The 16,924-nt window shown below is 40.7% G+C and overlaps 1 protein-coding gene across 2 annotated transcripts in view; it reads right to left on the bottom strand.

Annotated features, from left to right (window-relative positions):
- Positions 1–16,543, bottom strand: part of kcnn2 (potassium calcium-activated channel subfamily N member 2) — a 30,834-nt gene extending 14,291 nt beyond the window's left edge. For both annotated transcript variants that reach the window (XM_035776183.2, XM_035776184.1), the window contains exons 1-6: positions 15,676–16,543; positions 14,287–14,382; positions 1,717–2,135; positions 1,193–1,334; positions 413–523; positions 88–215 (exon numbers count right to left, since the gene is read on the bottom strand). In XM_035776183.2, coding sequence (XP_035632076.1) covers positions 88–215; positions 413–523; positions 1,193–1,334; positions 1,717–2,135; positions 14,287–14,382; positions 15,676–16,437 — 1,658 coding nt within the window. In that variant the 5' untranslated portion in view covers positions 16,438–16,543. The remainder of the gene's footprint in view (positions 1–87; positions 216–412; positions 524–1,192; positions 1,335–1,716; positions 2,136–14,286; positions 14,383–15,675) is intronic.
- Positions 16,544–16,924: the final 381 nt, after the last annotated feature.

Here is a 16,924-nt window from a genome sequence, read left to right as displayed (position 1 = left end):
GTATGAGAAAGTGTGAGACTGCAGATACCAAGGGGAAAAATGTATTTACCACACTGCCAGGAGCAGAGTTTTAGGCAGAGTACCTACTGATGAATGGCTTGGAGGAATTTCCTCTGGTGCTTCCTGACTCTGGCATGGTCCATCTTCCTCACCAGTTTGGTGTTCTTGTAGATGAGCCACGTCTCCCTGAGTACATTTGCAGCAGTGTTTTTCACCTGACACACAAAGAGTAGGGTTAGAAACACCGTTCGTGGTAAATAAAATACTCCTACTGTAATGGAAAGCATACTGTAGTCATGTTCAACCATGCTTGGTCTTCCTGAAATGCTTCACAATAGGGAAACAGGGCAGCTGAGATGATTCTTTACCATTTAAAAATTTAAAACGACATGCAAGTAACGTATTTACTTACTCTTTTTGTCAGCTGGGTGTCCATCATAAAATTATGAACATGTTTTTCAGCTTTGGTTAACTCCAGTTTCTTTGCAACCACAGCCACTACCAAGGCTGTGCAGCCGGCTCCCTGGGAGGAACAACAGACAGACACCATTATAAAGGTTGACTTTATTGTGTCCGTTTAAAAAGATGTAACCTACTTTTAGAAGCATAATATTAGGAAATGATGCTTAAAAAATATATATATTCTCAAATTAATATCCTCTGAATATACATGAATCTGCACTGCCACCCCACCGGAGATTTAAAAAATATATATATTGTCAGGTTTTTTTTTAAAGTCAGATACCCAAAGGCTAGATTTTTTAAAATATACCTCATAAGCAGCACTGAAAAAGAGAGCCGCAGTGGCATGAGAATGTAATATAATTTCTGCAATAAACGTCCCCCATAGGTGAACCTTTTTGGGTTCCATGTACAGATGTCGGATCTTAACTTAATCACTCTTTTGGCATAGAGAATTTTCCTGCTGCATCAGGAAATTCAGTTGAGCCTTGCGAGTACCTGAAAATTAGTGCAGGTTTATTAATGCAGGTTTATTTTTCTTGTGCGACAAAAAGCGTCAAATTAAGATCTGACATCTGTAGAACCCTCCGTGGAAAGGGTTCTACATGAAACCCAAAAGGGTTCTTCCTGGAACCAAAAAGGGTCCTTCAAAGGGTTCTCCTATTGGGTCAGCTGAATATTTATTTTAGGTTTTAGATAGCACCTTTTTTTGTAAGAGTGTAGGGCTCACCATAATACCAGTGAGGAGACAGACTCCTTTTCCACAGTAAGTGTTGGGGACCATGTCCCCATATCCAATGGTTAGAAAAGTAATTGAGATCAACCACATTGCTCCTAGGAAGTTGCTGGTTATGTCCATGTTGTCATGGTATCTGGAATAGAAGGTATAGCGTCAGCCTGGAGTCAGCTTGCCAAATACTTACACGTCTTATACATCATACGTACAGTACATCCATGCCTCATTCATGTGCAATATAAATAAAGTGTAAACAGATTCTCCTATCGCCTAACAAGACGTAAACTATGGGCCATAATTGTCTATCCCTTGACATTCCCAAGCAGAAGATCTGCATACAAAAATGGTGGTATGGCTGGGAATGTGAGGAGGGAGCACTATATCTGGATGTAAGCCTCCAGTAGGATGCACAACGAGTTAACGTCTGTTCCCCCTGACCAAACCATGGGGTCTTATTTATGTTTCATGCAGTGCTTTGTGCAGCATAGCGTGACAGCGATTGGGCAGCAGGTCCAGACCTCTCGCAGGCCCTCACGGTCCACGCAGCGATGATCCACAACGAGATGGTAAAGACCAGCAACACGGTGCCAGGGCAGATGGTCATCAGGGTCTTCATGACGAAGCGTGTGTTGAAGTTGATTTTGTTGAGCGCCCCGATACTGCGGGACGAGGCGTCTGTGAAGAGCTTGCTGTGGAGCAGCATGACGCGGGCGATGAGATACAGCCGCAAGAACATGGGGATGGACAGGATGATGTCCACGTCTGCGTCCGTCTTGGACGGGGTGTAGGAGAAGGCCAGGCGCGCTGTCCAGGTGAAGGTGTAGTTCCCTGGGATGGGGTGGATGGCGCACACCAGGATCTCCAGGCAGATGAAGAAGATGCGCTCGTAGGTCATGGCTATCCTCCAGTCATCTGCTGCATTGTCTACCATGAATAACTGAATAACAACATGGATGGAGGGGGAGAAGGAAGCAGATGGAGGTTACTGAACTAGCTCGGGTTAAATGCAGCCTTGCATTTGAATCCTTATGGCATCATTCTAAATTGATTAAAAAAAAAACATAAACCATTACGAGCACACTCAATCAATGGAAATGAATGAACTCAGGTTTCTGACTGATCGCCGTTCAATGATTCCAATTATTAACTGTTAGCGTTCGCTACACTTTTCACACTGTTCTGTCACGGAAGTCTATGGGACCTCCTGCATGTGGCTAACATTTCCGACTTCAAAGCATTAAACTGATAAGAACATCTGCCACCTCCCACATTAGCATAGGTCTTTTATCGCCTGGCCACAGAGCAGAAGGTAGGCCACTCCACTGTGGGCTTTGATGTGGACTGATTTCACTACCTTTAATGACTCTCCTCTATCCTATCCTCCTCTATCCACACTCAGCTGTGCTGTACACCTCCTCTCCATCTCCTTTCCTCATTGGCCTCCACTCCTTTCCACTTTTTCTCCACATAAACACCTTTCATCTCTCTCACTCCAGTCTAAAGCTATCCACCAGTCGCGCAGTTTATTGCTCAATGCTTCCATCCACCCTGAACTGATACCCTCATTGGCCTCGTCCCCTACCGACAGACCAAATACACCCCTCAGTGTAATTCAATCAAAGTGATCTATCTGACTGTGTTTATGATCTACAGATAAACTACTACCCTCTGTCTCTAGAGATGGCTTCCTCCCTTGCACCCGGCATACTCCTCTGCAGATGGATTGCAGACTAAATGAAATCGAGCAACGTTAGCTTCCTCTCTACAGTTGTCAAATCATTCCCCTCTCTGACACGCAATACCGATAGTCCACCTCAGCCGCTCCCTCCTGCACTCAATCACCTCAAGGTCTATGGGTTGTATATATGGGCTGTCATAACTGGTGGGAGATACTTCACAAAATGTTGCCGTCATCAAATTTCAGAGCAATATTCACCGTGACCTCAGCCATTCAATATAAAGGGAAATTTAACACATTTTAACTGAAGCCATCCTATGATGCTTAAATGATTGGCGCTGCATCAAGAGATATCTGTCCCTCCAGTGTGTGGGGAACATGATTATGCAAATGTGTTTTTGGTCTTTCGTCTGACTTTTTCAAACAACAGTTCCGTTTGAGTTTTTGTAATTGGTCCTGTAAAGTATGTGCTTCCCATGGCTCCTACTGTCTACCCCACTGTCTAAACCTCTGAATAAGAATGAAAGAAAATGAAATATTCAAGATCAATTCATCTCAAACAAAATGAGAAGTCTGAAATCTATCACATATCAACCAAATATGTTAGCAGATCAGTCAAAACACCAGAACGTTTAATAATTCAGATTTCTCTATGAGCACAAAAACTTGGGAGATAAATAAGTCACACATTATGACTTGACATCCTGCCAACTAACACCCATTTAGTACAACTCTAGGATCCTCATTAGAGAAAGAAATGCTGTCCCATTCCTCAAAGCGTAATGGCATCAATGACCTAGATCATATATTTAGCGATAATACATGACTAAATCTTGAAACTCTGTGTTGTCTGTTCACACTGCTATGCTTTATCTTGGCCAGGTCGCAGTTGCAAATGAGAACTTGTTCTCAACTAGCCTACCTGGTTAAATAAAGGTGAAATAAAAAAATAAAATCATTGAAATAGATACAGTGGGGCAAAAAAGTATTTAGTCAGCCACCAATTGTGCAAGTTCTCCTACTTAAAAGGATGAGAGAGGCCTGTAATTTTCATCATAGGTACACTTCAACTATGACAGACAAAATTAGAAAAAGAAATCCAGAAAATCACATTGTAGGATTTTTAATTAATTTATTTGCAAATTATGGTGGAAAATAAGTATTTGGTCACCTACAAACAAGCAAGATTTCTGGCTCTCACAGACCTGTAACTTCTACTTTAAGAGGCTCCTTTGTCCTCCACTCGTTACCTGTATTAATGGCACCTGTTTGAACTTGTTATCAGTATAAAAGACACCTGTCCACAACCTCAAACAGTCACACTCCAAACTCCACTATGGCCAAGACCAAAGAGCTGTCAAAAGACACCAGAAACAAAATTGTAGACCTGCACCAGGCTGGGAAGACTGAATCTGCAATATGTAAGCAGCTTGGTTTGAAGAAATCAACTGTGGGAGCAATTATTAGGAAATGGAAGACATACAAGACCACTGATAATCTCCCTCGATCTGGGGCTCCACGCAAGATCTCACCCCGTGGGGTCAAAATGATCACAAGAATGGTGAGCAAAAATCCCAGAACCACACGGGGGGACCTAGTGAATGACCTGCAGAGAGCTGGGACCAAAGTAACAAAGCCTACCATCAGTAACACACTACGCCGCCAGGGACTCAAATCCTGCCGTGCCAGACGTGTCCCCCTGCTTAAGACAGTACATGTCCAGACCCGTCTGAAGTTTGCTAGAGAGCATTTGGATGATCCAGAAGAAGATTTGGAGAATGTCATATGGTCAGATGAAACCAAAATATAACTTTTTGGTAAAAACTCAACTCGTCGTGTTTGGAGGACAAAGAATGCTGAGTTGCATCCAAAGAACACCATACCTACTGTGAAGCATGGGTGTGGAAACATCATGCTTTTCTGCAAAGGGACCAGGACGACTGATCCGTGTAAAGGAAAGAATGAATGGGGCCATGTATCGTGAGATTTTGAGTGAAAACCTCCTTCCATCAGCAAGGGCATTGAAGATGAAACGTGGCTGGGTCTTTCAGCATGACAATGATCCCAAACATACCGCCCGGGCAACGAAGGAGTGGCTTCGTAAGAAGCATTTCAAGCTCCTGGAGTGGCCTAGCCAGTCTCCAGATCTCAACCCCATAGAAAATCTTTGGAGGGAGTTGAAAGTCTGTGTTGCCCAGCAACAGCCCCAAAACATCACTGCTCTAGAGGAGATCTGCATGGAGGAATGGGCCAAAATACCAGCAACAGTGTGTGAAAACCTTGTGAAGACTTATAGAAAACGTTTGACATCTGTCATTGCCAACAAAGGGTATATAACAAAGTATTGAGATAAACTTTTGTTATTGACCAAATACTTATTTTCCACCATAATTTGCAAATAAATTCATTAAAAATCCTACAATGTGATTTTCTGGATTTTTTTCTCTCTCATTTTGTCTGTCATAGTTGAAGTGTACCTATGATGAAAATTACAGGCCTCTCTCATCTTTTTAAGTGGGAGAACTTGCACAATTGGTGGTTGACTAAATACTTGACTAAATACTTTTTTTGCCCCACTGTATATATTACCCACTACCAAAGAAAGCTTTAATTTCACATCTTTAGCTCTACGACACCCTGAAAATAACAAATGTACACCTGGAAATGGCGCTATAGTGCCACCAACGTCTTGTGATACAAACAGATATGCATCACGAGACATTACCCTTAAGTCAATACATTGCATTCAAAAGTTGCTGATAAAGCTGCATTGGGTGAAATGGTGAAAAACTCAGACAAGCAGGCAGGCAGATAAACTCACAGACAGACATGTCTCTGTCTCTCTATCTCTCTCTCCTATCTTTCTTTCTCCCTCCTCTCTTCCCACTCCCTTATTCACCCCTCTCTCCCCCTCCTCTCATCTCTCTTTATATTCCTCTCCCTCTCTCCCACCTCCACCTCTAGATGTGCGTCAAGGGCATTGACGCATCAGTCAATACATTCCATTCAAGTTAAAAGAAAGTTGGTGATAAAGCCACAATGGGTAAGTTTGTGAAAGACTCACAGACAGACAAACACATACACTCACAGACTTTATTTTGCCTTGAATGCAATGTATTGATTTATGCGTCACCTCTCATGATGCATATCTTTCTGCAAAGGTATACCAAACTGACGGTTATCAGTTGATACCAGGCTAGCAATGCACATACTACAGCCTTCCAATCCCACAGGCACACTGACACTACATCCTGGCAAATGTCACACTCCCATTAAAGCTAGCCTGCAAGCCAAACGCTTCCCATCGAAAGCTACAGGAAATTCCAACCGTAAGCATCATTGCAGCATAGAGCATCATAAAGAAAGCAACACAGAGACCGAGTAATACAGATTTCAAGACAAACGACCCACATTCTAGCTCAAACTACATTGCAGCTACGTATACAAAACCCTCCCACGCAACATCTCTACCCAATTCATTCATCAAAACACCACATTGGAAGGTTCCCACACAAATATAATTCTAAAGCACACAACTATGTGCATGATGCCTATATTGAATACATACTGTAACAACATCTAGCTCCTTCAGAGCTCTGACATCTGTCAGACTCCTAGGCTGAGAGACGCTGTAACACTAACCAGGCTCTCTGTTGGTATAGCCTTGATTGGTAAGTCTTTCCAAGGGAGTGTAACTTAGACATGGAAACACAAGCTGTTACTCCACTATGTGACAGACGCTGTCTTACTCACAGACCTAAGCCATCAAAACAGTCCAAACAGAATATTGTCTGCACACAGCACGAAAGCTCTCATTTGTATTTGAGACAACAACTCAATGTAACAAAAGAAAGCATTTTGCTTTAAAACAGTGTAATTCCAACATTTAAAACCAGGTCATATAAGAAAAGCCTATTGGTCTGTAAAAGCAATTATGGTAATTCATGACCTGAAATACAACACTCAAGAGCTCTTTACCTCTGAGCATCAAAAATATTCCATGCTAGTGGCAGAAGCACTAGTTATGAGGGAGAGGGGGAGTAACTTACAGTTACAGTACATCTGCAGCGGAATACCTGGAATTATGTATGTGGCTTAAGAAGGGACAGCAGTCAAGTCTCTTTCTACAGTATATCATATGCACGTATAACTTGTCCAGTTCATATCCTCCTAGAATAAAAAGACGGAAGGGGTTCATGGCTTACTAAGCTTATAAGGTCCTCAATGCTACGACAATAGTCCATCCCATGATCCATAGCCTAATAAAGAGTATGTCCAAGAGGGAGCAGTGAGGGACGCATAGAAAATGGCCTGTTGACCCATGCTCACGCACCAACGCAAACACACACAGAAGATGATCTTTATAACAGAGAGAAAGAGCAGTGTCGCTACGCATGGTGTCCTACAAGCAGAGCCCCTGTAATGCACAATGATAAGACACAAAGATCCAGAGTGACCGATTCCAACCAAGGACAATCACTTCAAATATAGCCTCCTGTCATGGTCCAGTGGCTGCTCTCAGATGGTTGGCTTGTCGTCTGATGGATACAAATACTGTTTAATCATTAAGGGACTATTCCCCTGCTCATCACGGGAACGCTGCACCCACGCCAGCAGGGGTGAGCCTAAGCCACAGTGCCGACATCTTTGCCCAGACCACACCATTAAGGATGTCCTGAGGTCATCCCATTCCTTAGTCTCTCTGTCGGCCTTCTTTCTTACAGTATCCATAGAAGCTCACCCTGTGTTGGTTGCAGCCTGGGTTGGTTACTGATTTCAGTATGCTCAATATAACTAATGGAGTCCAGCTCAATATTTAATCTGTCTGTGTAATGTGGAGATGGGAACATATATCTTGTCACTGAGCGAAAGAAATCGCTCAATCTCATTAGTGAATTAGGTTGAGAGGTTCAGCCCAATTAGAAATTCATGCAATGGTTTATTTATGATATCAAAGTGAGGCACTAAGAGGCTACTTTGCTGAGTAAATCTCAAGCTGTAGGTTACATTTTATTTAGCATCTGAAATAAAAGTAATTACTGAATGCGTAGCATTCAACTGAAATAAAAAATCTATATGAAAAGATAATATCATAGGTCAATCTCCCTTTGATTGGAGTGCTCTAGCTGGAGACGTTTCTCATATAAATTATATAACATCTATGTTTCTGATCATATAATTGATCATGGGGTAGCAAACATGATCAATTAGTAAACATTTGGATTCTCATCCTGTGCCCTTGAAAGCCTGTTTGTTCAGTGAAAACATTGAGATCACCAGCAAGCAATGGTTATCTGACTCCAGTCTGGCGTCTCAGGCAGAGGACAGATTTCCCTGTGAGAAACACACAGCCTCTCCTGCAGTTACACCACGGCGTCTTTAATACACACAGAGAGGCACGCACACACACAGCACAAACACACACCATCCAGGACAAACTAAGCTAGACAAGGCTGGGTATATTGACTCCAATACAAGACCTAGGAGGCTTGTGGTTCTCACCCCCTCCCATAGACTTACACAGTAATTATGACAACTTCCGGAGGACGTCCTCCAAACTATCAGAGCTCTTGCAGCATGAATTGACAAGTTTTCCACCCAATCAAAGGATCAGAGAATTAATCTAGTACTGAAAACATAAGCTACAGCTAGCTAGCACTGCAGTGCATAACATTTGATGAGTAGTTAGTAGACATGAGTAGACAATAGTTGAACAGTTTTGAACAAATGAATTTCTTCAGGAATGAAGGAGAAGCAAGAGAGTGCGAGAGAGTGAGAGAGAGCGCGAGAGAGAGAGAGAGCTATATTTCTTGGTAATATTTATTTTCACTTTCACTTACTTTCCTAGCGAATACAGATTAGCGTACTCAAACTAGCGTACTCAAACACCCGGCTCAAACAGAGAGGGATGCTATGTTAGCTAGCTGGCTATGGCTATCCAACAATGAAACTCTTACAAGTCAAGGTAAGCTTTTGGTTTTATTAAATTATTGCCACCGGGGCCCGCCGGTGTAACTGCTTGCAGACTCTACACTGTACTGCATGATTGTAGCAGATTTACTAACGTCCTAGTTCTAATGTTAGTAGCTATGTTGACTATGATGTTAGCTAATATGGTGACAACGATGTAGGCTGTGTGTAGCGGTTAGTGGTTATGATATGAAGTCCACAAGCGAAAGGAAATGTGAGAGGAGGAGAGCTCGTAAATGCAATAAGGAATTATACAACGATAAAAGGGATCATACTGTTTGTATGTGACTGCTATGAAAGTGAACTGTGTTTACGTATGATCAGGGGTGTATTCATTCTGCAAATTTTGTTTAAAAAACTATCTTCAACGGAAGCAAACGGAACAAAGCTGGAATAAACATACCTGAATTTGTCCAACAGAAACTCCTGTTTGCAACTGTTGGACTAATGATTACACTTAGCTAGATGCAGGCAAGAGTGTGCAAGGTATTGAATGTCTGTCAATGAAATTGATCACTCAAATTTCTCTCTACCATTGCATCGACACTACAGTTCAAATGTTTGGGGTCACTTAGAAATGTCCTTGTTTTTAAAAGAAAAACACTTTTTTGTCCATTATAATAACATGAAATTGATCAGAAATACAGTGCAGACATAGTTAATGTTGTAAATGACTATTGTAGCTGGAAATGGCTGATTTTTAATGGAATATCTACATAGGTGTACAGAGGCCCATTATCAGCAACCATCACTCCTGTGTTCCAATGGCATGTTGTGTTAGCTAATCCAAGTTCATCATTTTAAAAGGCTAATTGATCATTAGTAAACCCTTTTGCAATTAAGTTAGCACAGCTGAAAACTGTTGTGCTCATTAAAGAAGCAATAAAACTGGCCTTCTTTAGACTAGTTGAGTATCTGGAGCATCAGCATTGGTGGGTTCGATTACAAGCTCAAAATGGACAGAAACAATGCACTTTCTTCTGAAACTCGTCGGTCTATTCTTGTTCTGAGAAATTAAGGCTATTCCATGTGTGAAATTGCCAAGTAACTGAAGATCTCGTACAATGCTGTGTACTACTCCCTTCACAGAACAGTGCAAACTGGCTCTAACCAGAATATAAAGAAAAGTGGGAGGACCCGGTGCACAATTGAGCAAGAGGACAAGTACATTAGTGTCTAGTTTGAGAAACAGATGCCTCACACGTCCTTCTCAACTGGCAGCTTCATTAAATAGTACACGCAAAACACCAGTCTCAATGTCAACAGTGAAGAGGTGGCTCCGGGATGCTGGCCTTCTAGGCAGAGTTGCAAAGAAAAAGCCATATCTCAGACTGGCCAATAAAAATAAAATATTAAGACGGACAAAAGAACACAGACATTGGACAGTAGTAGTGTACATTGCAAACTTGGATTCATAGGCTAGGTTGTAGCAACCTCATGATGTGTATCGGAAAACTTTGAGTATCATGAATTAGCCTAAACCTATTGAAGTTACATTGAGCTGGGTAAATAGAATTTGAATGACAGTCATCCAATATTCTGTAATAGAAATAAGGCCATGCTCATAAGAAAAATAATCATCCTCCCTCATCTTAAATGGCATCGACTGCCACCGGATCAGACAGCAGAGCAAACAAACGACGCAATTATTATAGATCGCTAGCTGTCACCAAAAGATGTATGTCGTTGGTATCATCCCTTCAACATGACATAGCATGCCCTACAACATTTATTAGCTGATTGCTGGCGTTTACATACAGAATATTAGTCTATATAAAAACATTATATGGCTTATAATTGGAGAGGAGTCTTGAGGGTCTCTGAACTTTGAGACATCACACAAGGAAGATGGAGAGAAATGCTAATAATGCACCATGTCACCGATCACTGCCATCTTAAAAGAATACTTCAGGATTTTGGCAATGAAGCCCTTTATCGACTTCCCCAGAGTCAGATGAACTCAACGCAATGACTAGAAGTCTATTGTAACTGCTAGCACGCTAGTAGATACCATAGACTTCCATTCATTGCGCTACGCTATTTAGCATTGGTTCGCAAAACTACCTCTAATTTCCTTCATAGCATACTGGATGCAGAGACATAAAAATAGTATCCATTAGTGCATCTGACTCTGGGGAAGTAGATAAAGGGCTTCATTGCCAAAATCCTGAAGAATCCCTTTAATCTAGAAGACATGTCCCTGAAGCCTCCCCATGTCCAAGAGCTGTCCTCAGACTGACCTAAGGATATTTCCGGCACCATGAGGACAGAAACTAAAATCAAGAGGTGTGTCCGTATACTGTCTAAGCAGCCAAAAAAGTGTAGAAGTCAAATCTTCCCTGTTTGTACAGTTTGGATAAGGGAATCACTTCAAAGGAGCTTGAGCAGTGTGTGGGCACCTCTCTTCAGTCTGAACTATGCATCTATATTTGACAGGCATCTGTGAGTACAGATGGATGGGCATGAATAATCTATCTCAATGAGGATGGAAAACAGCCAATATTGAGAGGACAGGATAGGGTGCACGCTCTGTGGTAGGGTTGGAAAATTCTGAGAACTTTCAATAAATTCCTTAGTTTTCCAGAAATCCTGGTTAGAGGATTCCCTAGGTAGAGATATATACCAATACTACAACTACTGATACAGCTGCAAGTAGCAATAGAAGTGCCATTGAGTGGAGTCACAATCAACTGACTAAGGAGAGTATTGAGTAATAATATAGCTGCAAACAGCAATAACAGCAGATATGGAGTTTAAGTGAGTGCCACTAATCAAGGTGGGAATTGCTATATTGAGTCATATACCAGTCTGAATAAGACTGTGGAAGATATGAAAATCGAATAATTGAATGTCAGCCATAAAATGTATCAATCTGATATTTCTAATAACAACCCCTCAGCGTATTTGTGCTTTTTCTATCGTCGTAATAGTCATTCAAAATACTCCATCCCTTTTGATGTTGTCAGCAAAATTGGTTGACTCAAGGAAGTCTAGTTTATGACATGTACAGTATGTTTATTAAATAACAGAAACACTAAGGGCTGAAACCAAAGATCTGAAACCTGAAAGTGAGAACCCTGGAAATGATACCCTCTCGGAAGCTTACACTACATTTTATTATGTACACAGCAATAGAGAACCTTTGCTGAGGAAATGTAAATGGTTTTGTTATGTATCAAAATATGCTATTGATCAGTACGCGTTTCTATCATCCCTTGCAAAGAAAACTTTACAGTAGGCCATTTGAAAACTTTACAGTATGCAATTTGAAAACTTTACAGTATACCATTTGAAAACTTTAAAGTAGGCCATTTGAAAACTTTACCGTAGGCCATTTGAAAACTTTACCGTAGGCCATTTGAAAACTTTACCGTAGGCCATTTGAAAACTTTACCGTAGGCCATTTGAAAACTTTACCGTAGGCCATTTGAAAACTTTACCGTAGGCCATTTGAAAACTTTACCGTAGGCCATTTGAAAACTTTACCGTAGGCCATTTGAAAACTTTACCGTAGACCATTTGAAAACTTTACCGTAGGCCATTTGAAAACTTTACCGTAGGCCATTTGAAAACTTTACCGTAGGCCATTTGAAAACTTCACCGTAGGCCATTTGAAAACTTTACAGTAGGCCATTTTCTAAGTTTACAGTAAGCCATTTGAAAGGAGACACATTTTACTATTGAGCTGTTTCAATGATTGATATCCCTCTGGGGCTTGTAAGCCCTAAATTTAACAAAGAGGCTAATGAATACAGGCCATTGTAATTCAACAATACAGAAGGTAATGAACTAGTGGCCTATTCACACACTGTATCCCTCAAGCTAAACCATATGAATTCTCCTCCAAAATTGAACCCAAAAATAGTCACGAGGAAAAGTATGATTATTTCACGGACTTGACACAAGTAATATTAATTTGAATATTTTTGCAAGGATTTTCCTTGCACATAATCTTTATCCCTACATGAGGTTTATCTACTTTGTTTTACAATGGTGTTTGAAAATCATGTAAATAGCCTTTATGTTTTCTCGCTGTTTCAAAGAAAGGAGACGACATAAAAAGGGTTTTATGCAGCCTCAGCATGGTAAAAAAAAATGTTTGGCATAGGCAAACGTATTTCTTCTCTGGTCAATTTGACTCTGGCGGAGCAACGTAATAGGTTCCTGACAATACCGTAATATATGTCCACCTCTCGACAAGCCACACAATTGAGGGAGCACCATTCATTATTTTAATTAAGTGGTACTACAACCGAGAGAGACATAAGTGCTGAATTGCAGGAAGAAAAAATGTTAAGTAATGCAACAATGCTCTGACGCAAGGTCATAAAATTGAGTTTGTCCAAGTGCTCGAACCATTCAGGGAAGCTGACAATCCAGACCAGTTAACCCCTGAAGGTTTGGAAGATGCAGGAGCCAATCTTGAGATGAGATGCAAGTGCCAGCCACTATCATAGTAAAATATTGATTTGGCTGCTGCTCCTATTCTACCCACTGATTCTCAAACAAATTAGAATAAGTATTCTCCAATAAATAAGATGATCTTTCTCATTGGGAGTTTTAATATGTTAAAACACATGTTCATATGTATTAATACCTTTCTTGTTAGGGTGTTTTAATATGTTAGCAATTATTGTTGAAATCACAAATACCTAAAAGACTACAAATGAAATAGAAATGATAATAGACTGAAGTAGACAATGGAATAACAACTTCTTAAAGCTAGACTCTCCAGATTAGATAAGCATAAACCATCAGAGTGGGCAAGGAATGACGTTCCATTAGAGCAACATAGGAATTCATTTTTTGAAGCTATTTGTTTACAAAGTCTCCAATGATAAGAAAAACCTGGAGCAATAGGTAGAGAGATATACCATTGTTTGTGGAGCAAACAATGGAGAAATAGTATTTAGGTTATGATAAAGCAACTCATCTCATGAAGGTATTTATAAGTCCGTTTAAGTTTTCAATGCCACATAATTAGATTATGTCACCCGCTAAGGAGGAAATGTACTTAATTTGGAAATAATCAATTTCATTTCAGAGTAATTGAACTCAGTGAAGTCAGTTAAATCGACTTATCGCATCAATGTTGGAGCTAGAAACATAAGCATTTAGCTGAACATACGATAACATCTACAAAATATGTGTACATGACCAATAACATTTGATTTGGTTTGGATGTCTTGGATACAATTATTCTGCAAACTCACACTCATACTGATAAGAAATGTTTTAGTCATTTAGCAGATGCCCTTATCCAGAGCAAGGAATGACAGTAGTGAGTGCATAGATGTTCATACTTTTTCTCACTGTGCACTTTGACAGCATGGTACACTTGGATAGCAAATGTGTAATAATACTATTATGACACTATTATAACCACAGCTAACCGCTCAAGGGATGTGAATGACAATGACATGAAGAATAACCATGTTACCTGAATCTCCCTTGCGTGGTATATGATAATCAGACCAAGAAGAATGATTGTAGAAAGGCTTATCAGGCATTTTAGAGCTAATGAATACAATGACTCCTGTAAAGAGAGAAATAACAATAGTAATACAACAACACATGCATTCATGCAACAAACAGTATCTTACCAAATAGAAATATGCTATTATATATTGAATCATTAACATTTCAGGAAACTCCTGTAAGGTAGGCCTATATATTGGATTTGCACATCGCTAGTTCAATATAGTACAAAGCTACAGTATATTAGTAAAGCCTAGCAAAGCACATCATACTGTAACACTTTCTTTATTTTGAAAGATCTATATCTTGAAAACTTGAATGCTGACATGCAAAACATTTTGGGACTGTATCAACAGTGGACTAATGAAAAAAATACCAAAAGATAGTTTTTGAGTGGAGTTTTCCTTTATGGCCAACAGAGGACATCCCTTTAATGCGTGAGAGATCATGTGTCACTATGTCAATGGAGTTTGTAAACCCACTTCTGGCTCAAAGAGTAACCTGGTCTCAAAGCATTTTGTATTATTCGGTATGTAAACCCGGGACACTCCATTTAGTATGATATGTTACGTTTCATATGGTATGTATTCATTTGTGGATGTCCGTCACTCATTTCATATGATATGTTAAGAATTACAATTTGTATTATATGTTACGAATTTGCAAAACGTACATTATGTTACACATTTTCCAAATGCACAATATGTTACAAATTTGCAATATGACAATATTTCGAACTTGTAAATGTACAATATATTACAAATTTGAAAAACGTATGATATGTTACAAATTCTAGTTAGGTGGCTTGGTGGCTAACGTTAGTAAGTTGACTAACGTTAGCTAGGCTATGGTTAAGTGTTAAGTTTAGGAGTTAGCTAATAGGGTTAAGGTTAGTGTTAGCTAACAAGCTAAATAGTTGCAAAGTAGCTAAAAGCAGTAAGTAGTTGAAAAGTTGCTAATTAGCTGCAACCTTTCGGTTGCTAGGGGTTCGCTTTCTCGAGGTCTGCTTTATATGCCCACCCATTCACCCTGACCGATCACCCTATGTATCCGTCTGACTTATGTAAACACACCAAACGTAACATATCATACCAATTTTTGTGTCTAGTCTATGAGACCAGGCTGCAAGAGAGAGACCAGCCATGCAAGTTATGGCTGATCAGATGGTTTATGGGTTAAGTCTTCACAGTCTAAATATTTTATGTGTAAAGAAAACAAGTCAACTATGCTACTACTGGTTTAAATCCCTAAAAAATGTAACTTGCGGTTTTTCCTGGTAAACTCGACATGCCAGTCAATGAATCCTTCTGACCAAGATGGACCTGCAGCCTACCGGGTTTGAGTTACGCACCTTTCCATAGGCTCCCCATGAGAGTTCAGTCTCTATAACCATAACTACGATCCCAAACATCCCAAAGATCAAAGCATAGTCGCTGAGACGCTTCCTTTTCTCAAACAAGGCCCTTCTATGTCCAAGCTTTTGCCCAATGTTCTGGTTCTTCTTTTTACCCGATTTACTGCCACTGTTGTTACATCCACCCCCTCCGTCTCCCGATGCATAAGGCATTAGGGTGGTGGAATTGTTCTCCGGTTTAGAGGCTAGGGTGTCCGACGCATCTGCGGTAGAGATTGGTTGTAAAGGCTGGGATTCGGAATCAAACTCGTGTAGGTTTCTGCGGGACGAGCTCAAGTTGCTCAGCGGTCGCATTACGCCGCCGTTGTATCTGCAGCTACTCATGGCTATTTCGTTATACGAGTTACTGTCTCTGTGGTTGCTGCTCGGGCTGCCCCGCTGCCGATTGTGGCACTGCTGATGGTAATGATGTCTGGATGAACTACCATGACTGGAGGGCGTGAACTCACAGACGCTAAACTGAGAACCTTGCCTCGAATACGTTACGGATGGCGTCCTTAAAGTTCCTTGAGTGTTCGGCGACGTCCCGCGAAAAACTAGGCTTTTTCTTGCATCACATGTACAGTTATTGCAGGTGCAGTATTGGTTGCGCTCCTTAGTGAGCCGTTCCTCTGGTCCGCAGTAGTGCTGGTACTTACAGTGATGCTGGATCTGCTGCTCTTGAAGGAAATCGTTCTGCAACTGCAAAGGGGTTTCCATGTCAGTGCTGCTGTTTAAAGCAGCAGTCGGGTACCACCATACACCCGCCGAAGGGCGTTGTGGTATGTCCTGGAGGACAGCTACGGAGCAAGATTAGACCCATTTCGGCTCCTGTAGAATGTAAGTGATGGCTCCAATTGGATAGACAGGACCAAAACAACCGTCTTGACGTCATTGAAAAGGTTGCAACATTTTTTCGAATATTCATTCAAGGAAAGTAGCATGTCAGTAGAGAAAAACAATGTCTTACAAGTAAGACTGTTCAAGTATGAACACCGAGATAAGGGGAAAAAATTATTGAGGGCATATTACATATGCTCATAACCTAGGCGTGGGAGCCTACATGGGAGCTCTCAATGATGTTCACTCCGATGTTCACTGTAAAATACCAGTGGGATAGCCTACCGTTTACACAAAATCAAAAGTGCAAAATCGACTCATATTGTGTGGTTTTGACTTAGACATTATGTATGCTCTTATAAATGGA

This window comes from Oncorhynchus keta, chromosome 9, assembly GCF_023373465.1.
Source record: "Oncorhynchus keta strain PuntledgeMale-10-30-2019 chromosome 9, Oket_V2, whole genome shotgun sequence".
NCBI lineage: Eukaryota > Metazoa > Chordata > Actinopteri > Salmoniformes > Salmonidae > Oncorhynchus > Oncorhynchus keta.
The sequence above is the reverse complement of the archived record's forward strand: the minus strand, read 5'-3'. Positions and strand labels throughout refer to the sequence as shown.